This window comes from Xenopus laevis, chromosome 2L (assembly GCF_017654675.1).
Source record: "Xenopus laevis strain J_2021 chromosome 2L, Xenopus_laevis_v10.1, whole genome shotgun sequence".
Lineage (NCBI taxonomy): Eukaryota > Metazoa > Chordata > Amphibia > Anura > Pipidae > Xenopus > Xenopus laevis.
In genome coordinates, this window is record NC_054373.1 from 109,717,170 (window position 1) to 109,744,348 (window position 27,179).

Consider the following 27,179-nt stretch of genomic DNA (forward strand, 5'->3'; position numbering starts at 1 on the left):
ACAAATATCACACAATATCACTTTACTCTGGGGAACCTATGTGGTCTATCAACCCCTGGCACACCCCTTTCCCTTTGAAAGTAGTATCTGCTCCCATGTGGCAAGACCTGTCCTCACCCTGGGGAAACACACAGTGGCCAAAGTATACACAGGCAGGAGAAGAAACTGGCTCTCCCTAATGCTTTATCCTAAAGGCCCCAACGAGGGCCGAAACGTTGGATACACAAGTGATGTGACATTATATTGTTTAATTGAAAATGTTTGGAGTGCTGGTCCACTTTTAATAATACATGTGATGATTTGATTTGAAAGTAGCACCCCCAAGTGAACTAAGGAGTCTGAGTGTGGGTACTTACAGAAATACTATATAGATAGATAGATAGATAGATAGATAGATAGATAGATAGATAGATAGATAGATATTGTATATATATATATATATAGAGAGAGAGAGAGAGAGAGAGAGAGCTATATAAAATAAAAGGCCATCACTGATAAATATATATATTTTGAAGGCTATATATAAATATATATATGTTGCCCAACTCATATATTTGTTTATTATCTTTTAGTTCTTAGGGGAGATGTGGTGGGATGTGAATTTATTTAATGGCAATTGCATGTTTTTTCCCTTCATCTGTCATTTACAGTTAGGAGCAATGCTATTCTACCAACATCAGTCTTACTCTGCCAATAGCTTTCTTGTGTTTATCCAGCTGTTTGTTTTGGAAAGATTGTCCTTTCCCACTTTTGGACTTTTCCATTGGCTTCTACCTAAAGAACATGTGGAATTATAAGAATGGCTACTTGCCTGGCAAAGTGTGAGCCAGACACCCACTGTTTATAGAATAGCTGGTTGCAGTCACGTATGCCAGAAATAAAACCACAGCACTTTTTAAATTGTTGTGTAATTTGTTAAATACAATGCCTAGAGATTTAATTAGCATTTATACTCTAATCACTGAATCATCCAGAGGAAAATTTCACTGGAACCAAAGAGCAATCACTTAAAGTCTAACTTTTACAAGCACAGGGTTAGAGGATGTAGGCCGGATGTAGGCCGGGTATGAGTCTTAAAGGGATTTAACCTTGTTGTTAACAGAAATATATTTGCAATGCAAATATTTATTCCTTTGCACAAACTATATTTCCTTTACATGAAAAGAAAAAAAGATTGCAAATATTATAGGTTTATTTGGGGGTTTTTGTGCCATAAGTATACTTCATCTTCAAGCACACTTGAAAAGTATGCTACTGTATGTGCAATAAAAAATGAAGAATATTACAATTTTTTTCAATTTAAGACTTTTATTAAAATGTATGTAAATTATCAAAATTCTCAGTAGAGCACTTTATAAATTAATTAATTGAGTTAAGTGATTTAATTTCTATTTAATTTCTATTTACGTTAAGATCCAATTTCCCTGCTATGCTTGGCTAGATTTAGGTGCTCTAGAAGAATAATGACACTCTAGGCAGAGAGGCATATTTATCAATACTGAAATTTGTGGACTTGTTAATTTTTTTGTTGAAAAACTCAAAAACTCACCAAATTCATATGTGAATTTATTTATTTAAAAAACTTGATAGACTAATAATATAATAAAACATAAAGCAGCACATTCTACTAGCAACTCAAATTAAAAAAATCTCTTACATTTTGCCTATGATAACTCCCATTTTCTTCTGAATTAATTTGTCATCTTAAATGGCAAATTTTCAAATGTGCATTTTTTGTTGTAATTCTACAATTTGCTACATGATTTAACCCCTTTAAATTATGTATTTAATTCAAGTTTTTTAAAATTTGTTTGAGCTTGTATACTCACAAATTTGAAGTATTTGAGTTTTATTCCACAATTTTATTCGTTTTTTATATACAGATTTTTACACAAATTACACAATTTGAATTACTCTGTGTAGATTTAAGCCAAGAAAGTAGACTTTACTTTTTCAGGAGGCTGTCACTTTTATTGCCAATAATGTTAAATCTATAATGTTGACAGGGAAATAGTTTATGGTATTATTATGACCCCTGCCTTCATATGGGCTACCTTGATTTTGTCAAATTTGATGTAATCTTGTCAGATTTTTTTTTTCAAATATCTTTGATGCCATAATTTTGATACATCCATCCCACAAACATGCAGTTTTCTAGTTAATTGGCCCAGTATATGGGAAAAGTTGAACAGCATTATGTAAGATAATTAGATCTTATGCCAGGTAAGTATTTCTGAGAATATACAGCCACCCTGGTTCATGTGCATATAAAAATACATAAGTAAATGTGAACTGATTTAAAGTTTAATAATATTGTTTTAATTTAATACAATTGCAATGTCATTAATGATGTAATTAACCATCAGTGGGGCTTAGACTGACTGTAATCTAAAAGTTGTGAATTAATTTCATGCAAAAAAGCAGTATGGCAGCAAAATTTAAAAATGGTAATGCTGACAACTACTACTATTACAGTGTAACTAAATATTTTACTCCTAAATGATCTTAGAGTCCCAATACCCCAAACAAGCTGTGGGTTATTGGGTCACCTCTAATATTGTTTATTTGTTGTCAAGCATTGTCAACATCTTTTAGATAGGATCACTTCTTTAAAGGCATTGGCCAAGGGAAGGGATCTGTGTATTTTGTATTTATTACCCTGATAAAATTCAATTTATTTGATTAATAGAATATTGGAAAATGTATTTCATTGCTTTGCTAAAGACATAGAGGCAGACTTATCAAAATGTGAGATTAGAATTTACCCTCAGAAAAACTCATTTACTTTGTATTCAATCTTATGGGATTTGCATATTTATGCAAATGGAGCTTTAGTTTTCACTCGTTGATAAATATGTTTTTAAAACTCCCTAAGGGATGAATAGAGTTTTTCTTTGGTGACCTCTGATCACACAATTGAATAAATCTGCCCCCCCCTTTTTTTTTTTATTTCACTGTGGTCTAATTTTTTTGAAGTGGATAATTTACCACATAGAGGCAGACTTATCAAAATGTGGGGTTAGAATTTACCCTCAGAAAAACTCATTTACTTTGTATTCAATCTTATGGGATTTGCATATTTATGCAAATGGAGCTTTAATTTTCACTCGTTGATAAATATGTTTTTAAAACTCCCTAAGGGATGAATAGAGTTTTTCTTTGGTGACCTCTGATCACACAATTGGATAAATCTGCCCCCCCCTTTTTTTTTTTTTATTTCACTGTGGTCTAATATTTTTGAAGTAGATAATTTACCTATCAATTGGCATCATTAGGTTTTTGGGCCAAACTAAGTAGCTTTGTGATAGTATACAGTATGAGAATATGGAGTTTTTCAGGTTTTGTGAATCCCCTACTCACATTTTTCTGTGAATGTTTCCAGTATCATTTTATTAACTGTGTATTAAGTATGAAGCCTGTATGAACAATGGCAATCAACTTTGGCCAGATAACAGATTTGAACCTATTTATCCAAATTAGAATTTGCATTATTTCCACGATTCGAATAAAAATGCAGTGAAAAAGTTGTATTTGAGTGAAAGTTAGAACTCCAAACCTCCAAAAATCCCATAGGAATTAATGGAACGTGGGTGAGTTTTTATTTATTAAAATCTAAACTCACATTTTGATAAATCTGTCCCTTGATAAATACACATTTAAAAAATATTTTGATAAATATGTCCCATTGTATATAGGCCAATACTTTCACCCATTGATAAATATGCTTTTAAAAATAGGAATGAATAGAAAGTGGGTGAGTTTTTGATAAATCTGTCCCTATGTATAATTTTCAATGGGTTTGCTTGCATTGAAAAAACAGTCTACATTTTTAATAGCCCCCATTGACTTTTACATGAACTCAGCAGCTTTTTGATGACCGAGTTTTTCATTCCAGCTGTACACATTTTTTGCAAGTAATAAATATAGTACATAAATTTTTTGAAAGCATTATTCAAATTAGTTTAACGCCAAAAAATCTGATTTGTGGCAAAAATGCTAATGTGAACATTGATAACGATAGAGGGAATTATAGGCTTACCCAGCAGCCTAATAAAGAAAGATAATCTGAAGGACCTCTCTACTATAAGTTGTGAGTTTGTGAAGACAATAGTATTACAGTTGCATTTTACAGATGTCGGATTTGTTCCTCTGTCTAGCACCTCTCATGCTAATCTTACCTAAAAAACTTAAAGCTCTCATAGTGTATTTGTTGGACAACAAAAGTCCATGCAGTATTCTCAAGCATAAGCATCCAGAGTTTAGTAAGTAGGCAAGAATACAAACTATACTCCAAGGACAAAAGCAGCTTCCTTGCAATAATACACTGTGCAAATCCAATGACGGCTTTCCATATAAACATTACTAAGTACTGTATGTTCAAGTATACACAATCTCAATAAAAGCATAGCTTTTCCCCAGGATGCACACGTATAGCCATGCTGAACTGTGGGGTACAATACAAACAAGGGAAAGTTGTGCTCACCACTAGTTTTTAAAATCATTAGGCGGGGGTGCAATGAGGGTGTGACCACAAAATACATATAGACAAATACAAGATTCCTCAGCACTCAATCCATTATCAATATATTTAAGACAGAGACATTTTGTGCATACTGCTACTGAAAAATGCCTTACCCTTTAAACAAAACAGGGATTGTTTGTCCATATATTGCAATATATTTAAGCTGGCCAACTACGTCAAAGTCATCCCATATCTGGCCAGTCCTATGCTCAATTTTCATCTGATTCATTAAGAATTCTATGGTTTCATTATACATTTTATAAAAGGGACGAATAAGTTTTACCTGCAACTTACTAGCTGCTTTCAAAGTAAAACTCCCAAACTTGGCTGCCCTTTTATTAGACACCAGTGGGATCACCTGACTATAGTTGGAGGGGGTGGGAGCTACAACATGGAGCTGGTCACTGCTCTTGTAGAACTATAACAAACAAGGGAAAGTTGTGCTCACCACTAGTTTTTAAAATCATTAGGCGGGGGTGCAATGAGGGTGTGACCACAAAATACATATAGACAAATACAAGATTCCTCAGCACTCAATCCATTATCAATATATTTAAGACAGAGACATTTTGTGCATACTGCTACTGAAAAATGCCTTACCCTTTAAACAAAACAGGGATTGTTTGTCCATATATTGCAATATATTTAAGCTGGCCAACTACGTCAAAGTCATCCCATATCTGGCCAGTCCTATGCTCAATTTTCATCTGATTCATTAAGAATTCTATGGTTTCATTATACATTTTATAAAAGGGACGAATACGTTTTACCTGCAACTTACTAGCTGCTTTCAAAGTAAAACTCCCAAACTTGGCTGTCCTTTTATTAGACACCAGTGGGATCACCTGACTATAGTTGGAGGGGGTGGGAGCTACAACATGGAGCTGGTCACTGCTCTTGTAGAACTATAACAAACAAGGGAAAGTTGTGCTCACCACTAGTTTTTAAAATCATTAGGCGGGGGTGCAATGAGGGTGTGACCACAAAATACATATAGACAAATACAAGATTCCTCAGCACTCAATCCATTATCAATATATTTAAGACAGAGACATTTTGTGCATACTGCTACTGAAAAATGCCTTACCCTTTAAACAAAACAGGGATTGTTTGTCCATATATTGCAATATATTTAAGCTGGCCAACTACGTCAAAGTCATCCCATATCTGGCCAGTCCTACGCTTAATTTTCATCTGATTCATTAAGAATTCTATTGCTTCATTATACATTTTACAAAGGGACTAAGTTTTACCTGCAACTTACTTGCTGCTTTCAAAGTAAAACTCCCAAACTTGGCTGCCCTTTTATTAGACACCAGTGGGATCACCTGACTATAGTTGGAGGGGGTGGGAGCTACAACATGTACAATACAAAGTCAGCACAGTTAAATGTCATGTAGTTAGTGTGACTCTTACACTGTAGCTGATTTTCCAATTTTATGTTGGGGGCTAAAAAACAAGCAAATGCCCTGTTTCTGAGCCAACTTATTCACCCCAAGGACCTTGCAGAGGGGTGGAGCTCAGGAAGGAAGCCAAGAATAGTTACAGCAGGGAGCTTGGGACCTGTAACACCAGTGTCACACATACAGTTTCTTTGGGAGTTAGTGCATTTTGCTGTCTCCCCTCTTGATAGTTCTAAGGGATTAAGGGCTTTAGAATATAGCAAAATACCTTCTTGTAAAAAGTAGATTTGATTTTAGGCTACAATGTTTTTACATCAGCGCTCTTAGTTAAAAAATGTATTCTGCATGCCAGCATCCCATGTGGTGTATCAATTACTGCGCTTTGTTCCATAGGAAATTGTTCTAAATGGATCTTTTCATTCTGCATAATGAATATACTTTGTCCCTGCTATTAAAAAACACACATGCTTATTTATGCAAATTCTAATGAATTATTTCTTGCTATATAGCCCTAATACAAAAGGGTTTGACACTCTACAGTCAAAGGGGCAAATTCACTAAGCACCGAAAATGCGCTAGCGATGCCTTCGCCGCACTTCGCAAGGCGAAGTTTCGACAGGGCGCCACTAATTCACTAAAATCCTCTCAGGGAGGCAAAAGGTAGCGAAGTTGCACTACCGATAATTCGTCAAGCAAAGCGAAGTTACACTAACGATGCCTAATTTGCATACAGCGCCAAGTTAAAGTACAATGGACGTATATGTAGCAGCAAATACATTACAATACACAAGCCTGGGAAAGCTTCATAAAATAAAATAGAGTTATTATTTTACATATGATCTTTTTCAGCCCAGGCACCCCATCCCCCTGTTCACTACGGGCCCATTGCCACAGCCGCAACACCCTTTTGCCCCCTCCCCCCCATTCCAGCTCGTACCTCTCTTCTCTATTCATGTGATCAGGGTGACAGGACTTATCACAGGGGCCTGACAGGTGCACATCTTTGCTCTGCTGCACTTAGTTATGCCACTGTTAGTACAGCAGGATCTACAGATAGTATAGGTATTTGTAAATATAGTTTATATATGTGAGTGTATAGATAGGTCTGTATAAGTATGTGTATAAATATATGTTGCTCATTATATTGAGAGTCATGCTGTATGTGGGCAACTGATATCTATAACTTTCATATATGGTGCATATACAGCATGTACAGTAGGTAGCTTCCAATCCCCTCAACTATCCACTGGTAAAATGTGCCTGAAGTCAATCCACATTTGCAATTCAATCAATAAAAATGTGGACTGATCAGGAACTCTTCACCAGTGTTAACAGTACGGATGCTATTTCGCTTGAGCTCTACTATGTGGAATGGACAGCTGTCCTTTTTTGCTCCACTTTTGCTTTTCCTACACCTCCTCCCAACACAACTTCACATAACACATCCCTACACCAAAACTCTTTATGGTCTATAAGGAGAGAGGGCTTTTATTATGTCTTGTATGATTTCCATGTGTGTATGTATTGGTGATGTTAATCCAAGTTCATGTTGCATGCTCTTCCATTGCACACCTCTTTGGCCTATGTCTATGATTATGTTATACATGCACATGCTTGCAATTACCTATGAAAAGATATGTTAAACATTTCAACATGAATACTTGTACATGAAACGCATTGCTAGTTGCTTAAATACTGGCCAGGAGACCAAAAACAATCGACTTCTGGTTCCTATCACTTTTATTGCCAAAAAGTGTGTATTATGAGTAATGATATACATCATGGGAATAGCTCCACTGCTGACATCTGAGCTGCATATACAGTACACTTGGAGTGGAATATTATATTTTCCAAAATAATCATTCACTCTTACAATTTTTGAAACCCATTCTGGCGGGCAAAGACAAAGTGCAGTGTATTTCAAGAAAAGGAACTCACTGCTAAGCATTCAGCATGAGAATGAAAATTCATGGAACCCTGAGTTAAAATGAGAGCATTAATAGGCCAAAATCATAGCAGTTTTCTGAAACCCATATTTATACCTCTTTTTACTGAGAACTAACTGCACAAATTTTGTCAAGGCAAATGCTTCCATATCACCTTCTTATGTCCAGCATCTGACTGACAGAGCCTAATGAACATTGTTGGTGTATTAACACCATTGTGTATTCAGCCTTAAAGGTGAATTTTCACTGCAAATATGTACACAATGAAAGTGTACGTATTCCCTGCCTAAATAATAAACCCATGCTGTTTTTCAGTTGTACATTGTACATTTCAAACAAAGCTATATATAATAAATAGGGCCAGCGGCTAGGGCCGCAGTTGTAGTGGATACATGATGAACCTTTGAGTATGTGTTACACTTGTGCCTCACTGGGGGCAACTTCTGTATTACCTTGCAGAAGGGCCATAACCAATCTTCCATATAATTTTTTTTGTTGTGTGTGAAAATAATTGTGCAGAATTATAATAGGTATAGCTGGCCCTTTAATAGACAAGTTCTTGATATTCTTATGGTTATTATATTGATGTAAGTATAAAATCCCTTACTTATAAAATAAGTACTTTGTGTTGATGGCAATGATTTAAGAGCACAAGGGAATATAAATGTTTCTGTGCTGCCAGAAAACATAATAAAAATATATGTATGCAAAATATATTATGAAACACTCCAAACAAATTAGCAACTGCTATTTGAGAGCCATATACATTAGCTGAGAAAGCAGAGACCCTGTGTGGTATATCTACCTGCTGGAAATTCCATTTGTTAGCTTTGGATGTATTTCACTTTCACAAATATTTCTCTCGCTGCAACAAAGCTCCAAGGCAATACTTCATTCTGTGGGACTAAATGAAATAAAAAAAGTACATGCTCATGTCTGTAGCATTTCCACTCTGGCATGTAATTTCAGAAGGGTGAAAGCAGACAGGAGCAAAATATAACTGTAAAACTAAATAACACATCTATAATAGATAAATCATGTTCTGTTTTCTCTGACATTTATAGTGCTATGAATTAGAACTACGCCCATTTAGAAGAGGTCTCCTGTTCATAATTGTACCTAGTGAATAACTTCTAAGTCAAAGGTGTTTTTTTGCCTATTTATAGGACATTGCACATCTTTATTAAAAGAGCCCTTCAATCTTGCAACTACAAATATATACTATGACTTACAACTTTTGATGATTGGTGATTAGTCTTTACAACAAAATAAGCAATGCAAATCTATTCTTGCCAGAGTATGATCAGAATATGCTGTATAAAATTGTGGACTAGTACAATAACACAAACTGTTTTGCAAAATTTGTGGGTGGGGGTTTACATTTTACGGACACATCTTTTCATCATTCTGACTTGATTTATTTTCCTAGCTTCCTGCAAGAGAATAACTTAAGATATTAAAAAGTACTCTCTTAGGAAGTAAACTCATACATAAGAAGGTAAAGGAGGGTCCTATAAAATGAAGGTGAATACCTGGGAGGTGGGTCTCAGGAAAGGTCCCATGAGCATTACTATTTTGACCATCTTATTTTCTATTCCATTCTACGGAAAGCAACAAGAAGCATCTATCCCTGTAAGTTTAGCAAGGGCATGTGAGTAGCATTAGAACTTATTAACAGTAAATATGTAAAGCAATATTCTTTCAGATAGACATGTAAGGTTTATAGCCAGTTAGACTATTAAACCAAGCAATGTGCAACCCCATCTCCCTCCTTTTTTATTTATAATATTCTCTTTTATTTTCTGCTTTAACCTGAAGTGATGCTTTATTTTGTTAGGCTAGTTTAGAATGTTCTGGAAGTTTATTTTAATTTACCATTCTGTACTCTATTTTATTATTGTAATTCTGCTTCTTGTATACTTTTATTAATTCTGATGGACTGTGCAGATGATGTCTTGACTTATTATTTAGCAGTTGTTACTAGTTTCTGAAGAAATGCTATTTTGGCAATAATCCCTGATATTCCCAGCAGAGCACTCATTATAAACTACTCTTTCTTTGAGACAGGCCCATACTTTTGTACTGAATGTTGTCTTCATTGATTTCATTGCTTCTTCACTATAACTTGGACACATTTGTTCTTAGACACAACTGGTTTATGCTGGAACTGAACATTTTAATGGACTCTTATCAACAGTTTACTAAACATTTTCTCTTTGATGGTACATACTTAATTTATAATTTTGATACAGGCAGGGTTTAGTCTATCTTTATTGCTGGAGTTAACCCTAAATAGGGAAGAAAAACTGGCTGATCTGCTACCTCTTTATTATGCTTGTGACACTTTATGCCCCACATTGAATGCTCTATAACCACCACTGCCACTGTAACACATATTACATCTATAGTGACATTCAGTCACAGCATGGTTTAAGCATATAAATGGAGTCTGACACCATCTTTAAAAAATACAATGCAGTTTGGCTGGCTTTTATTTTGAACAAAATCATCAGATTCGGCATACTTGCTTCACATAGGATTTAGCAATCCCAATTCAAGACCTACATTGGTGTTCACAATAACACAAATTTCCAGCACTTAAAGCCCTGGACATCACAAGTCCCAGAACTTAAAGGGGACCTGTCATCCAAAAAAATCATTACAAATCCTATTTTATCACTTTAGTCTAGCAAAATGAACTTTAATTACACTACATAAATTATTTGAATCTTGTTTCCTTCAGTCTGGGAATTAATAATTATAGCAAGCCAGCAGGAGCCATGCACACTGTTATTAAGCCAAGCCTTCCATCATCTCAGAATCTTGTTTGTGCACTAGAATGGGGGACCTGATGTTTATCCCCATGCACTGGCTACACAATTAAATGGTTAAAAGAACTTGGGGAATGTGGAGAGAAGAGTGACATCTAGGAATTGCTGAATGGAAAGTGAAAGTAATTGCTTGCCCCACCTCTATGCATAGGGAGGGGTTCTCTGTTCTTCTCTCCAGTCACTTGGAGGTCTCTCCCCACTCAACAGGGAAACACACAGATTCTTCCCAGCTACTCACACACATCCCTCCAGCACACGGAGGTCTCCAGGGCCACTCACCCTCCTCCATCACAAGGAAGTATCCAGGGGAAGTAATGAGGTGAAGTCCAACACCTTTTTTTAACTGCAGCTCACCTGCAGCCTAATTACATAGCTACCTCTAGCTGGGCAGCTGCAAAACTGAGCTGGTACACATATACCTTTACGCTTGTTGCAATGCTATACATATTCCCTGGAGTTTATTGTTTACCAGGTTTAACACTGGTGAAAATCACACATTAACATTATCTTTTAAAGGACACCTCTTACACTATGTATGCAACATATCAAAGCTCCAGATGTTTGCTATAATCAGCACTTATTCATTCCAAAAGAGGTCATAGCACCCATGCTATTTTACTTGGGGTAAGCACCAATGTTCCCTTTTTTCCTCAAGACATTAAGAAAAAAAGTAATCATTTCAGCACTACATTCTTCTGAAAAGAAAAGCAGAGAGGAGAATATACTGTAGCAACAAAGACCCCTGGTAAATGTGCCTCAACTAAGAACAGCAGTGGAAGAATATGGAAGAAAAGTATTTTAGTTGCTAGGAAAAGTGCAAATATCTAAAAGTGAAATTATTGTCGTCTGTGTTTTGTACTTAGCTGTGCTGCTCTGTCCTATACTATAGTCTATCAGGGGTGTTTCTGTCATGAGGCAAGGTGAACAGACGACATGTCCCCAGAAGTTACCAGGGGCGTCAAAAAGCCGCTCCTGGTAACTTTGAGAGGCGAATTTCCGGTTATTAAACTGGAAATTCCACTTTTCTAGCACAGAGAGTGCAATTTTGCTCTCTGTGCTAGCGATGAGACACTCACTGGACCCCCGTCAGCAATCTTAAGGTAAGCACGCCGTGCAGGGTGGGGCGGCGGCATTGTGAATGCTGCCTCAGGCTCCTGTAGACCATAATATGTCAGCCAAGAAAATGGAAACCTTAATCCCATGAATGTGGAACAACTGAGTGTAATGTCTGGAGTTTAAAGAAAAAAAGTTATTCGTTTGTTTTAATGTTGGTTATATAAGGTATCATTGCTTACAGGGGAATGTCTGCTAGATTATCTTGCTATTATATTTGCAAACTGGCAAAACTAAAAACCCACAGTGAAACTGAAATAAAGATAGTTCTACTTAATACACACAAAGCAATCCCACTGCAAAGCAATTGCTTGATACAGATCACAAATTGGTTTAAAATAGAATATAGCCCTAAAAAAGCTTGTACCTCATATTATTATATTATAATAAATTATATCACCAAAATGTAGTCCTATTCTGTATTTTGGGGCCTTGCAATTATGCCAACTCACCTACTGGAGGGCTGCCTAAACCCATAGCGATAAGGGGTTTCTATAGGTTAAAAGTATATAAAGGGGAAGGATGATAAATCAAAAAAGACACTGCTTGGTTTTCTGTTCACTTCACACTTGGCTGACCATATCCCAAAATCCAATATTTCTTCTGCTGCTCCGTTCGCCTCTTGTCATTTTTCCTTACAATACAGCTGTGAATTAGCCCTTTCCTATAGTTTTCTCTATGAACCAAGTACAAAACACAGAGCCTGTGAATCGATATAGTATCTTCTATAGGACACTTGAACTATAGCTGTAAGCATTCATCTTTCCTCATTTATTTTTTGGTGTCTTTGTGTTTTGCAATTTCCATTATCATCTGGTGATAATGAGCATGATTATGCAGATGCAAATTTAAACAGAGGTCATTGGGGGGGGAGCCATGGCCTATGGCTCTTCAGGGAGAGTAATACCACAGTGTAGTCACTTCCAATAAAATATTTTTTTTAATTGTGGTTTGCATGTTTTCATTTTTATATATTAGGCATCAGACTGCCCAGCTGGAAAACAAATTCTGAATAATGGTTTAGGGTTTGGGTAATAGGTGAGGTCCTCAATGCTCTTAGGCTTTATCTCGATCTAGTCAGCACACTACTGCTCAGAAAACAGAAGAAACATTTTTTTGTCTGTGCAGTGCATCCATAAGACTTGAAAGAATGCCTGCCATGTACCAACCATGTCTACATATATATATATATATATATATATATATATATATATATATATATATATATATATATATACCTTGTGTTCTAATCCTTTTCCAAGCCCTGCCTGCAGCACAGTGCACACGTCCTGTAGTAAATTAAGATTAACCCTGGGAGGGTAGACCATAGACTGAGCTGCAATGGATCCAATTTGCTTTTAATCCACCACTGAATAGAATTCTCTGAAAAATATAGCCAATATATATATTTACATATACTAAGTTCAGCTCTTCCCAAATATTTTGCAAATCAAAGTAAAATGAAAGTAGAGGAAGGCAATCAACAAATGATTGCTGAAATATGCACCAATCTCAGAAGAAACCTGTCTGATGCTTTTCTTTCCCTAACATGCAATTTAAAAGTATTATTTTTCAATTACAAGCATGAATACCAATAATCTATGATGTCCCTGTCTAACTTTTCTTGGTGAGGCCATCCAAATTGGCAGTATTTTGCCATCTGAGCAGTATTGGCTCAATAAGTCTTTGCTGAATGGTTTTAATGTAGCTCTGTGAAATGAATCCTGATGACTTTGTTGTTAAGCATGCACCAGATGCAAGTGGAATTTTGAACTCTATGCTCACTCATGACACATGTTGTAACAAAGATGGATTGTCTCTCTGACGCAAACCTTTATTGTCTTACAGCTGGTATAAGGAGAGTACTGTTACTGTATATCACCTATTTTATTTTGACATTTTTATTTTAATATTCTCTTCTTTAATATAAAAAGAGTCCCCAATTTCCTTTCTTTTTATGTAAAATCTAAGAAGCAAGAAGGCTGTGCCCTGGCAGTGAGTGGTAACAGAAGCTTAATGTATTTCACTGCATTGGTTTTTTTATTGTTGTCTCGTTCTTTCCATCAGCTGTATGATATGTATTTGCTTTATATTTAAAATAATGAATTATTCATTTATTACACTACAAATATTAATTAAACTTACACATAAAGAAGCACAGAGCTGTAGTATTATATTCCAATTTTGTTTTCTAGTTATCAGTTTCTAGTGGTACCATCAAATCCTCTTGGAGAAGGACCAGCCAGTAACACAGTGGAATTTAGCACTGAGTCAGGTAGGTTTGTCAAAATAATGTCTTAAAATGACACGTCTGTGTGTATATATAAACAACTACATATGCAGTGGCTGAACTACCGGGGGAGCAGGGGTGCGAGGGGACCAGGGCCCGCACCCCTTCAGGGCCCCCCGGCAGCCTGCTCGCCACTGAAATCCGGCGTGTACGGAGGGGCGGGGCCCGGCTGCGCATGACGCACCAGGGCCCGCCCCCCTCTAGTTACGGCACTGTACATATGTTTGGTGTTTACTTTGTGTCGTTGTGGCTGTAGCCACACACTTCTCAGATAAACGTGGTAAGATGATGAAGGACAATATGAAAAGGGGCAATACTGAATGATAAAGCAAGGGTAATGCACAAACCTCTAGGATTCACAGTTTTATTTCAAATATGCATTTTTCATTTAACAGAAGTACTGTATGTTAAATATGTTTAACAGCTTTGCTAAATCTAACTTTAAGGGTCTGGCCACACGGGCAGATTCGGGGAGATTAGCCGCCAGGTGATAAATCTCCTCTTCTTCGCCGTGGCTAATCTTCCCAATCTGCCTTCCACAGGCTAAAATGTAAATCGCCTGGGGGCAGGCACACGAAGCGATTGGTTTTCCGAAGTCGCCCGAAATTTCCTCGTGAGGCAATTACGGGTGACTTCGGAAAATGAACGCTCCGTGTGCCTGCCCCCAGGCAATTTTAATTTTAGCCGGCAGAAGGCAGGGGCAGGCATTTCGGAGAGATTAGTCACCACAAAGAAGAGGAGATTTGTTGCCTGGCGACTAATCTCCCTGAATCTGCCCGTGTGGCCAGACGCTTAAGCAATCTAGGAAAAGCCTTTGAAAATTTACCTATAAAGTTGCTTACAAAGTATAAGAATGGGGTCTCTTATCCAGAAACCTGATATTCAGAAAGCTTAAAATTATGGAAAGGTAATTCCATTTCCATTTCACTATTGGTCAACAATTAAATGATCTGGAAGCAATATATATATATATCTATATATCTATATATATATATCTATATATATATATATAGATATAGATATAGATATATCTCCTTTGTAGGAAAAGTAATGCTCACTAATACACAATGGGCCTACTTATAAAATGCATTTAAAGACTTGAGTCCTTTAAATGATAAATGAACAATTCCCCCACCATCTCTGTCAGGAATTTCTATTTAAAAAGCCACTGACTATACTTTTATACACTGTGGGAATATAGAGAGATTTCTGTTCCATAGCAGCTTCCCCTGCAAACAGCACATCTGGAGATAATCATTCCCTGCCAAACAACATGCAGAGATCATAAGTGTGTGATACGAGTCTGTTCAACTTCCTTCAGATTCAAGGTTGAAGAGATTGGAAATTATATTCCTTCCTTAGAAGCTTTATCAAGACACATTGGTCCCTATATACTGATACAAAAATAAAAATATTTGTTATAGCCATTTTTCCATAAAATGTTTTAACCATTTCAATTTATTTTCTTTTGCAGCGGATCCTAGAGTGAGCGAGCCTGTTACTGGTAAGGGCCAATAACACATAACACATTCTAGGTTTTTTTATTTTGCAGCAATCATGCAGGTTTCTGATATTTTGTGTCAATATACAAATTTGGTTGCAGATGCATTAAGGTCAAAGCTGGGTCACCCTCGAAACTGCACAGATTTCAGTAAATTAATATATTATGGCACATTAATAGCTTTAGAGAGTGCTTTATGGAGAGATTTATTGAGATGATTTAGCTCCTACAAGCAGCTGGTCCACAGCGCAAAGTCCCCGATCTATAATATTTATTTCTAAATTATTGACGTGGAACATACTGCAATTGGTACATAACATACATAGCACTGATCCACCACCAGTGGTTATGCCTGATTCAGTATCTGCACCCAGATAGGCTGATCAAATATATTGTACTGTATGTCTGAGTTCCCTTAGACTTCAGAAACGAACTCAACTATTTAGATATTTCCTATCATATTCAGATTAATAAAACAGATTGCTATTACTCATTAACTATTTATTAATACAGTAAATATATGTGTTTGTTTTGCAACTTGGCTAATTCTTATTCAGTGAATAGTACAATAAAGTGCAACACGACCTCCAATTAAAGACTTTTCACAGCTGAATCTCAAACAGTTCTTGAAAAAATTAAATAGTTCTGGCAGAACAGACAACCACTATCTGTTTTTTTTTTGTTTTTATAAAATCCACACTTCATGTGGTCTAGGCATGTGAAGTTAATATATTAAGGGGGTTATGTAATAAAAGGCACTAAGTTTGCCCAGGTGCAGTAACCCATAGCAACCAATCAGCAGGAAGCATTTACTCGTCACCTGTTCAAAAGCAAACGTCTTATAGGTTGCTATGGGTTACAGCTCCTGGGCAAGCTTAGTGCCTTTTATTACATGTGGGGGTAAGATCTCTATGTTCTACAGACCACTGGTGTTGTCAGGTGTTAGGATACACATTGATGAGCTATGAAGTAAGAGCTATGGGTCCCAGTATTAAATGTAGGTTAGATTCCCCATTCACTGTTAAATACCACTAATACATGCCTATATTAAAGCAGACCCAAAAAATAATTTCAAATCCTATTTTATCATGTTAGTCAAGCAAAATGAACTTTAATTACACTTTAAAAATTATTTGAATCTTGTTTCCTTCTGTCTGGGAATTAATAATGATAGCAAGCAGGCAGGAGCCATTTTGTGGACACAGTTATTAAGGCAAGCCTTGCATCATCTCACAATCTTGTTTGTGCACCAGAAAGGGGGACCTGATGTCCATCCCCATGCCCTGGTTACAGAATCAAATGGTGAAGAGAACAGGGGGAATGGGGAGTGCATTGACATCTACTGAATGGAAAGTGAAAGTAATTGTCTGCCCTGCCTCTATGCCTAAGGCATAGAGGAGGTGCAGACAATATTTGATTGACAGCTGAGATTTTTAAATGAGTTTACAACAGCTATGAATGCTTTAATAAAAAAAAAAAATTGGGTTTCATGTTTAATTTGAAAAGGACATTTATTATACAACTTATTATGTCTGGGTGACAGGTCCATTTTAAGTTCTACTTGGGGGTCTGAGGCCCCTCTTATTGAACTGTGTACACAATTCTTAATCTTTGTGCATGTGGGCCCCTTTAATTCTGGGTAAGTATGGTGGTAACTGCCGACAGTTATTCACAATACAAAAATGCACAAATTCCTTTAGTTTGTCGGCATGACCTGGTTGCTCTAGACTTCCAGAATTAACTATGATTCAACCACATATAACAATAAACTTCAGGTAGACGCACCAGCAGCAATTCAAAAGCAATATCTCACCTTGTATTTTCTAGGCCTGCTGCAGCCTTCCTACCTTACCTGAAGGAGGGGTGCCTTTCTTCTGAAATGGTGTACACATTTGACACATTATAAAGAAATAAAGATAAATACTCTATTGATGTGTAAACTAATTGTGATCTACATGTGACTACTAAGTGGACTTTTTAACATATGTCTATTAAAATAAAAAACCCAAAATATATCGAAGAGGCCCCTTTAGATGAGATGGTCAAGGGTGAGCTATTTTTCTCCAGTCTGAAGGGACACCATATCATCCAAATGCCAGTAGGTTTAGTAAGAGGATGCAATCTGTTCCTCTGCAAAACATAAGCAACAGCTAATAAAGTGGGCCACATGACCTGTGTCATAGATAGACTCATTTTAGATGTAGTGATTTTTTACCCATTGTTTATTATTAGACACAGTTTGGAAATACTGTAAAATGGCAGTATTTAAGGGTCATTATGCCAAAGAACATGTAAAATATTTTCTTTAAAGCAGAAATCCTGGCTGTAGTTGCAATGTTTCTAAATCATCCCCTCAACAGTCAATCCAATGAAAGTTGAGGTTAAAAGCCGTACAAAAAGAATTAACACTCTAGCGTATTTCTTTCCACTAATTTTATTTACAGAATTTTTGTTTTCCTTCCAATTACATAGCAGGAAAGGATGCTATCTGGACACAAATTAAATTTAAATCAGATTCCTATTCCGAATGCAAAGGGAAGCAGTTTGTGAAAAGGACCTGGTACAAGAAATTTGTAGGAATCCAACTCTGCAACTCCCTGAGATATAAGATTTACCTCAGTGACTCCCTTTTAGGTAAACTGTGTTCATTTGATGAATTTATCTTTAACTTGAATTTAACCTTAAATGATAACATTTATTGTTCTATATTTTATGTTAAATTAAGGATTGTGCCTCTTGATTCTGTATAGAAATATTCTATGTTAGATACATCTTACAAATATTGAGTTCTAGCAAATATGAATTAAATTCTAGTACATTTCTATGTTGGCTATATTTATAAGGTACAGGTGTGGGATTCCTTATACAGATGCCAGATTATGGGAAAGCCTTTCCCAGAGAGTCCATTATAAGCAAATAATTCTAATTTCCAAAAATGATTTCCTTTTTCTATGTAATAATAAAACAGTACCTTATACATTGTGGTAACTCAACTGCACAAATCCGTATTGGTGGCGAATTAACCATATTGGGTTTATTAATTGTACCCCCATATGTAATACAAGTCACTGTTTACCCAGGCGCAGTAACCCATAGCAACCAATAAGATGTTTGTAAATGCTACCTGTTCATTGCTATGAGATAATGCTCCTGGGCAAAATTAGCTTCTTTTATTACATATTTATTATTTTGGATCCCATACCAAAATACCATTTGTTTTTATAACTTCTCTTTATTTAAAGTAACAGCATTATAAATACCTAAGGCGATCATACACTTTGGGGCAAATTCATCAAGGGTCGAATTTCGAGGGATTAAATCCCTCGAAATTCGACTGGGGAAGAGAATCGAATAGAATCAAATAGACAATTCGGGGCGAATTTACGCGCTGGTGAATAGTCGAATTGGCGAATATTTGCCAGGAGAATAGGCGCTCGATTGAACATTCGCTCGAAGGATTTTCATTCGATCGAATGCCTTTTTATTCGATCAAAAACTTAGAAAACAAGCCTATGGGACTTTCCCATAGGCTTTTAAAGCAATTCAGTAGGTTTTAGGTGGCGAAGTAGGCAGTCGAAGTATTTTTAAAAGAGACAGTACTTCGACTATCGAATGGGTGAATAGTCGCAGCGTTTTTGCGCTCGATCCAGTACTTCGACTATCGAATGGCGAATAGTCGCAGTGTTTTTGCGCTCAATCTATTCGAATCATTCTTCTCAGGCGAATTTACGCCAATTCGATAGTCGAGGAGCACAAAAAACCACTCGAAATTCAACGTTTTTTTCCTTCGAATCCTTCACTCGAAGTTAGTGAATCGGCCCCTTTTAGTCATATTTAAATCCTTGTACAATATTTCCTTGTACAATAAGCTTGTGCCAAAATTACATGTTAAGTAATAACCAATATTTAACTGATTCAGTAGAACAAGTAAACAATTGTGATTGTTAAAACAATAAGGACAATTAGGTCACCAGGTTTGTCTAGTCTTATGATACATTACTAGGTAAGGTTGCTTTATAGCCATCGTGTAAGCTTTTTGGTTTTATGAGAAAGTTACTTAAGTTGGGTTTCAGAATGCCTGCCAATCAGACACACTTTATCATACTTTGCCAGTCTGTGTTCGTTCCTAGCTGCCATTTTTTCCATGGTTGCTCTGATGTCAATAGAGTTTATTACTTGCTAGTAATCCACTTGATTTCCAGTTTTTAGCAATAATTAGTGTTGTTGAATTGAAAATGTGGAACAATAGTTTCATCTTAAATTTTACATGGTTTGGTAAGTGCAATCATTTTTTTCCCATAGTTCAGTAACAAGGGGGCATGTCCACCACATATGGAGTAGGGTAGCCTGTTGTCCGCACCCCCCTAAAGCATAAAGAGGAGTATGTTCCTGTAATTTTGTTGAGTTTAGATGGTGTGAGATGCTATATGAAGAGTAATTTTTTTTCGATTTTAAATAGTTGGTACATCTGGTGTCACCCACAAGTGTGGATAGTATTTCTTGCCATTGTTCAGATGTTAGTTCTATATTTAGGTCTTGTTCCCATTTTACGATGTGGGGATGTTTGTAATCCGGCAGCATGGTAAGTAGAAATTGGTAGCAATCCGAGAGGTTTCCGCTAGTCTGACCTCCTGTCTTGCATAAATGCGCTATTCTAGTTTACTGGCATAATGTCTTATAAGTAAAAATACCAGAGATTTTAATGTTTTTTCAGCTTCTATCTATTTATAACACTTTGCACAAGTTTAACAAGCTTGACTTCAACCACTGTTCTCACTTCACCCTATTTATAATGATTTGCATCAAAGATTTTAAATAAATTGGTTCTAAAATTATTAATGCAGCTCAGACCTCGCAAATTACATTATTTATTAGAAAGCAGCCACCAAGAATTTTTAGTCTGTTGATAATTTAGCCACTGAATTAATGGAAAATCCGTTACAGCAACTTCAACATCACTCCAACTTTTCTGGCAAGTTTTCGACATCTTCTTAGGTATTTTAAACATAGACTGAACAGGAAAAATTAGTTATATAAGAAAGCCCTGTATTTTGTATTTTTATGCCAAAACATATGCACACACAAATAGTAAAATGAAAAGATCCTATCCATTATACCAATATGGCTCTGCCACCCTATACTTAGGGGCCGATTCACTAAGGGTCGAATATCGAGGGTTAATTAACCCTCGATATTCGACTAGGAATTAAAATCCTTCGAATATCGAAGTCAAAGGATTTAGCGCAGATAGTTCAATCGAAGGATAATTCCTTCAATCGAACGATAAAATCCTTCGAATCGAAAGATTCAAAGGATTTTAATCCAACGATCGAAGTTAGGCAAGCCTATGGGGACCTTCCCCATAGGCTAACATTGACTTCGGTAGCTTTTAGATGGCGAACTAGGGGGTCGAAGATTTTTTTAAAGAGACAGTCCTTCGACTATCAAATGGTCGAATAGTCGAACGATTTTTACTTTGAATCCTTCGATTCAAAGTCGTAGTCGAAGGTCGAAGTAGCCCATTCGATGGTCGAAGTAGCCCAAAAAAAACTTCGAAATTCGAAGTTTTTTACCTTCGAATCCTTCACTCGAAGTTAGTGAATCGGCCCCTTAATCTCTCAGTTTCATTGTTGTATCTCTCTAGAAAATAATTAACCTATATTACGGTACAAGCAAAATGTAACTGTAAAAGCAAAGCACAAAACAGAAGATTGGAACATATGAATGATAAATATAATAAAACACTTGCTCTAATCTAGGATTCTCATATCTTAAAATGACAACTATAAAAAATATGCTTAAGCGAAAGCACCAACAACATAGCAATCATTTTACATCAAGGGAAAGTGAGTCAAATTAAACGAAATAAGGGAATTTTGCCAACATTGTTCCAGAGATAATGTCCTGATTGATAAGCTCTAGAAATAAATTTGCAATACTCATCTTGAAGGGTAAATTGTCTCAGTAAAGCTTATTTTATGCTAATAGAAACATATATATATATATATATTTATATCTCTCTCTATTTTACTTCTATAGGAACATTTTACAACATAGGGGATCAGTCTGGTTTTGGAGAAGATCACTGTCAGTTTGTTGACTCATTCCTGGATGGAAGAACAGGACAGCAACTGTTACCAGAGCAGTTGAAAACAAGAAAAGGCATGTATGACTTAACTGCCAGCACAAGAATTTTATTCCTCAACCACAGTTGACCTACTGTAATTTGACAGCTATATAACAAAAAACAAGTAGCTGGGTTCAAGGCATTCAAGTGAGGCCTTGTTTCCTGCCCTTGAATGTGTAATCCATCCATTTATAGCTGATAATGACAAATTTTAGAAATGATAGCAGCGGGACCAACCCTACATTCCCATGTACTACAGATCATTCAGAAGGAGGCTTATACAGGTATTGGACCTGTTATCCAGAATGTTTGGGACCTGGGGTTTTCCGGATAATGGATCTTTCCATAATTTTGATCTTCATACCGTATGTTGGCTAGAAAATCATGTAAACATTAAATAAACCGAATAGGCTGGTTTTGCTTCCAATAAGGATGAATTATATCTTAGTTTGGATCAAAGTACTCTGTATTATTACAGAGAAAAGGGAAATCATTTTTAAAAACTGGAGCTATTTGGATAAAATGGAGTCTATGGGAGAAAGCCTTTCCATAATGCTGAGCTTTCTGGATAACAGGTTTCTGGATAACAAATCCCATACTTGTGCTAGGTTTTAGAGATAAAAGTTTCAGGTGTTATCCCTCTGACGTTGCTTTTCTTCTGCAGGATTTTACAGAGCAGTGCGCCAACAGCCTGTTGAATTTGGAGAAATAGGAGGCTATTCACAAATCAGATATGTTCATTGGTATGAATGTGGCATAGCAATCCCTGGCAAATGGTAGGAAGACTGCTGAAGAACAATTCTACTCAGCTGGTTCTTAATTCCCATTCTACGTAAGGGAAACATGCTAGCTTTTTTTTTTATCCTTGTCTACTAATGTAAAATATGTATTAAATAAGGCAATGCAAGGAGATTATTGTGGAATAAACATTTTTAGAATAGGCTGCTTCCATATTTATCAGATTTATCAATATAAGAAAAGGATATTGTCTTCATAGGATAAAATCTCGGGAAGCTGGCTCCCTGTTTAGGTATTTTTGGAAAAAAAAAGCAGTGTCTATATTATTTATCACAATGTTGTAATAATATTAGTGCAATGTTCATTTAGTTGCGTTGTGAAAGCATAGAGAGGAATTCTTTTTATTTCCATTAAGCATACTGCTAAACAATGATCATTGTCTATTATCAACATTGTCCATGTATTAATTTATTTAATAAAATTGCCATATGGATAAATTGCAAGGTCGGAGCAACAGGAATGTTCGAATCACCCTGAAAGAAACATTTTGTTTGTAAAGGTTGCTAAATGTCATTGCTAAGCAAACGAGAAATTGTAACAAGATTTGCAGCAAGCAGCACATTTTTGCCCAGCGAGTCATTTTATGAACTAGAAATAAGCCACCTTCTGGCACAGGGGAAATGTAGATGAGCGACGCTTCAAACAAGGCAGGTACTTTAAAAGTCTGTTGTGCAAGATATTTTACATTAGGCTATAGGTATCGATATTTTAACACAAAGCATGTGGTTTATTAAAAAAAGAGTAACTTTCTACAGAATGTACAGTATATCCTGAAAAGCTTTATTTCCAGTGAAACTTAGTTTTGTATATGAAATGCAGTATATGAACTCTATAATAAAGACATTCGTTTTTTTGTAATGATTGGATTCATGTATTATGTAATAACAGTGAGTCAGGAAGGCACTTACTTTTATACAGATGGAGCCCGATGAACACCCATCAATATAGCAGTGTTGGCAGAGGCATAATATGACTTTCCCAGGCCTCCTTTATACTGGAATTACTTACAAGAGTTGCAAGAATGAATCAGGTTTACTGAACAAAAAGGTAGACTCTCCACATCATTTGGGGGGTCCAGGTGCCCATGCCCCAGACATTCAGCTTGAGGAGAAACACAAAACAATTCCTTGGATAAATGACAAACAGGACCTTGGTCAATTAATGATGCCCATTTTATTACATTCAATACCATTTAACAATAAACCTGATGCATTTTGTGCCTGCATGGGGCACTTAGTCACAAGAGCGTCCATTGCCATGCAGTTGGTTGGTACAAACACAGGGGGTGGTAACAGGGCCCCTTGCAGTAATGGGGTCATCTGTGGCATTATTAAGCCATTACGTTCTGGTGTGCTTACTCCAAAGCAAAACTTTTGGGCAAAGTATTATTAGTGCAACTAGATGTTCATTCTCATTTTTTTATGTGTTTTCGTGTCACTCCGTTCAGCAGCAGCTGGGCAGCAAGGCTCATTGGTTGTGCCATGTTATCCAACAGTACCAAAGAGTTTTTGCACATGAAGTACCACTTACGACAATAGTTGTAAACAACACAAGCCTGCAGGACCACAATCCCATAAGCTCATTTTGGCTCCCCACATCTAACAATAAAGCAGAAGCATGGAAGTCAGAGTTCTTTTTTATGATCTTCTCCAGCTTTGCTGGGCGCTGAGCATTGCTAGAAAAGGTCTGGCACTTTAAGGCAACAAACAGATGTTTTCTTCATTTAGCAGCCTTCACAGAGGAGATTAAATCTGTACCCATGACTTCCAAATGTTTTGACAAAAGGGAGCTTTACACTTTGACAAAATAGTCATCCAAATATAGAACAACAATTCTTTGTCTTGTTAAGACTACAGCCTGCAGAATGTCTTTGTTAAATACTCTCACAGATGTAATTAGGACAGAAATGCCATCTGCCTGAGCTGGCTGCTCTGTGCTCCGAGTACTACTGGCACTTACAAATGTGAATATTTGGCTCAGACTTTAGAACATTTCTCTTCTTTGATGCTTATGTGCTTTGGTTCTTCTTTATTATCACCAGGGCCACTCCTGCCGTGCGGCAAGGTGAGAACCTTGCATGGAGCGGCCAGTTACCAGGGACGGCAAAAAGCCGGCTCAGGTAACTTTGTGCCGAATTTACATTTACACGGAAATTCGACTCTGCAAGTGCAACAAGCGCAATAGTGCTCACTACACTAGTGATGCAGGCCCTCCTAGACCCGATCCAACGCTAAAAGATGAAAGCAGGGAGCGGGAGGGGGAGCGGCATCAGGGCTGGTGCTTACTTCATTCATCTAAGAAGCGCTCCTTTTCCATTTCCCCATAACTTTCTCCCTCATTACTTCACATTCCTACATCATTTTCATGGTGCATCCATCCTCTCTCCCAGTCAGTGCCGGGCCAATGAGGGCAGGCGCGCCAGGCAGCCTGGCCCGGCAAAGCGCCCAATACCCGAGTGCGCATGTGCGAAAAGACATGCGCACTTCCATTTTTCGCGCACACGCATACGTCGGCCAGAGCAGGGACTGGACTAGGGGATAGCAGAGGCAGAGAAAGTGCGTGCCTGGCGCCCCTCCAGCTTTGCGCCCTAGGCACGTGCCTACTCTGCCTACCCCTAGTTCCGGCCCTGCTCCCAGTCTCATTAGACAAGCTCAGAACCTACAGGCCTTCAAAAATCACATAGAACCCACCAATATCATAAACCTTTAGTTACTTGACCAACCACCTAACCCTCTTCACTCACACACTAATTACTGGTTTTCTGTTTTTCACTATGCACTTACCATTACTCTTAACCAACAGGACCTCTGCAATCACACAGGTCACCATATCATGTCTCACTCCCTTCGAGATTGTAACCTCTCTTGAGCAGTTTACTTTCCCAAATTTCAACTAGCAATATGCAATATTGTCTCCTGTAGACTCCATTTTATATAAAAACAGAAATTAAAATATTACTTAATTTTTCTCTGTAGTAATAAAACAGTACCTTGTACTTGATACTTATTGGGGGGGGGGAACCAGCCTGTTGGGTATATTTAATGTTTAAATTATTTTTTTTAGTAGACTTTAATAATAATAATAATAATTGGATTAGAATGAAATATTTACAATATTTGAAATATTACTCTCTATTGCAAAAATAATTAAACAGCATGGATATGCACTTTTGGGTGACTGATCTACAAGGTTCATCCTAAACTTTTTCTGGTCAATCCACTGATTTTACTTTTCTTGACAAATCCATTATCAGGAGATAGAGAAACCATTCTTTACATCATCTGAACTCCCCAGATCTTTGTATCATGACTGGATTCACAATCACTGGTCTAATAATTACAGCGTGTGGGATGTGCAGATTTTACTTGTTTTCTGTGTCAGCATTTTATTACTCATAAAGTTCCTCTCCTTCTAAACTGCTGCCACACATATGGTGACATTTCAGCACTTCCGCCCTTCTTTCTATCAACAGATTCTTACACATTTGATCAAACTGCTATTTTCTATTTTGGTGCTTTACTGATATTGGCAAACATAACTTTGCTTTGTCTGGCACACAAATTAAACTGCATCTGCATCTTACCGCTCCTCCATCAACAATGAAAGACCTTCTGCCACACCTGCCACCCTCTAGTCTAGGCCAGGGGTCCTCAATCTTTTTAAACAGGGGGGGCCGACTGTTGGGGGGCTGGACTATAGTTTGAAAAAAAAAAAAAAACGAACGAATTTCCATGCACACTGCAAACATTTTATTTAGAGTGCAAAAAAACCATGAAAGAACAATTCAGTATACAACTACCTTAGCACAACTCGGCTCCTTCTTCTGTGTGACTCAGCTCCTACTTCAGCAGTTCAAGGGCCCCACTTAACATATAGAAGCCATTGGCAGGGACAATTGCCCCTTGGAGGGCTGTATCTGGCCTGTCGGCCATAGCTTGAGGACCCCTGCTCTAGGCACCTTCCTAAGGTTAGAAAAATAGGATGTCATGCAACTAGGAGTCATAGCACCCCAAAGTGCCTTTCAGGATATGCTGAGAATCTATGTATTCCCATTGGAGTAAAAACACCATGTGACCCCCACCATAGGGAAACAATAGACCCAACATAAACCTAGCTATCTGGGGCTCATCTTGACATACCCAGCACCTGCTTATACTATTGGTGGTCAACTCTAATTATCTTGTGGCATTTACTAAATTACTGAAGCAAACTTGGCGTCTAATTCTCAAATACTACATTTAATTTAAGCAGCTGCCTGTTGCATTCGTTTCCGAACTTTTCAGCTGCTGCTGAAATTCCTCTATAATGTACAGAAAACTATTTGGGGCAAGAAAGATCTAAGCAACATATTAGGGATGCTGTCTTTTCCTAACAAATAGAGACACTAAATATTATTCATAGAGCTATCATCATAAATATGTTCTTAAAGACTTTGTCCCACCAAATATTTAGAAAAAGAACCATAAATCTTGACGCCATTAACAGATTTAGAGAATTGACTCTTGGCAAGAACAATAATTGATGCTGGTTTTCTTAAGGTCAGGGTCAGTAGAGCTTGTGTAACCTTTCAACCAAACAACTGTACAGAAGGTCATTCATTACATAAATAGATGTATGGTTTCAACATTTAGCCTAGAGCATAAACAGC

The 27,179-nt window shown here is 37.0% G+C and overlaps 1 protein-coding gene across 39 annotated transcripts in view; it reads left to right on the forward strand.

The window, feature by feature from the left end:
• LOC108707524 (target of Nesh-SH3) overlaps positions 1–23,389 on the forward strand; it is a 181,819-nt gene extending 158,430 nt beyond the window's left edge. For 38 of the 39 annotated variants that reach the window (XM_041582306.1, XM_041582310.1, XM_041582328.1 and 35 more), the window contains 5 exons: positions 14,011–14,090; positions 15,580–15,609; positions 18,079–18,240; positions 21,646–21,768; positions 22,398–23,389. In XM_041582306.1, coding sequence (XP_041438240.1) covers positions 14,011–14,090; positions 15,580–15,609; positions 18,079–18,240; positions 21,646–21,768; positions 22,398–22,513 — 511 coding nt within the window. In that variant the 3' untranslated portion in view covers positions 22,514–23,389. The remainder of the gene's footprint in view (positions 1–14,010; positions 14,091–15,579; positions 15,610–18,078; positions 18,241–21,645; positions 21,769–22,397) is intronic. The other variant, XM_041582307.1, reaches the window with a different exon arrangement.
• The last annotated feature ends 3,790 nt before the right edge of the window (positions 23,390–27,179 follow it).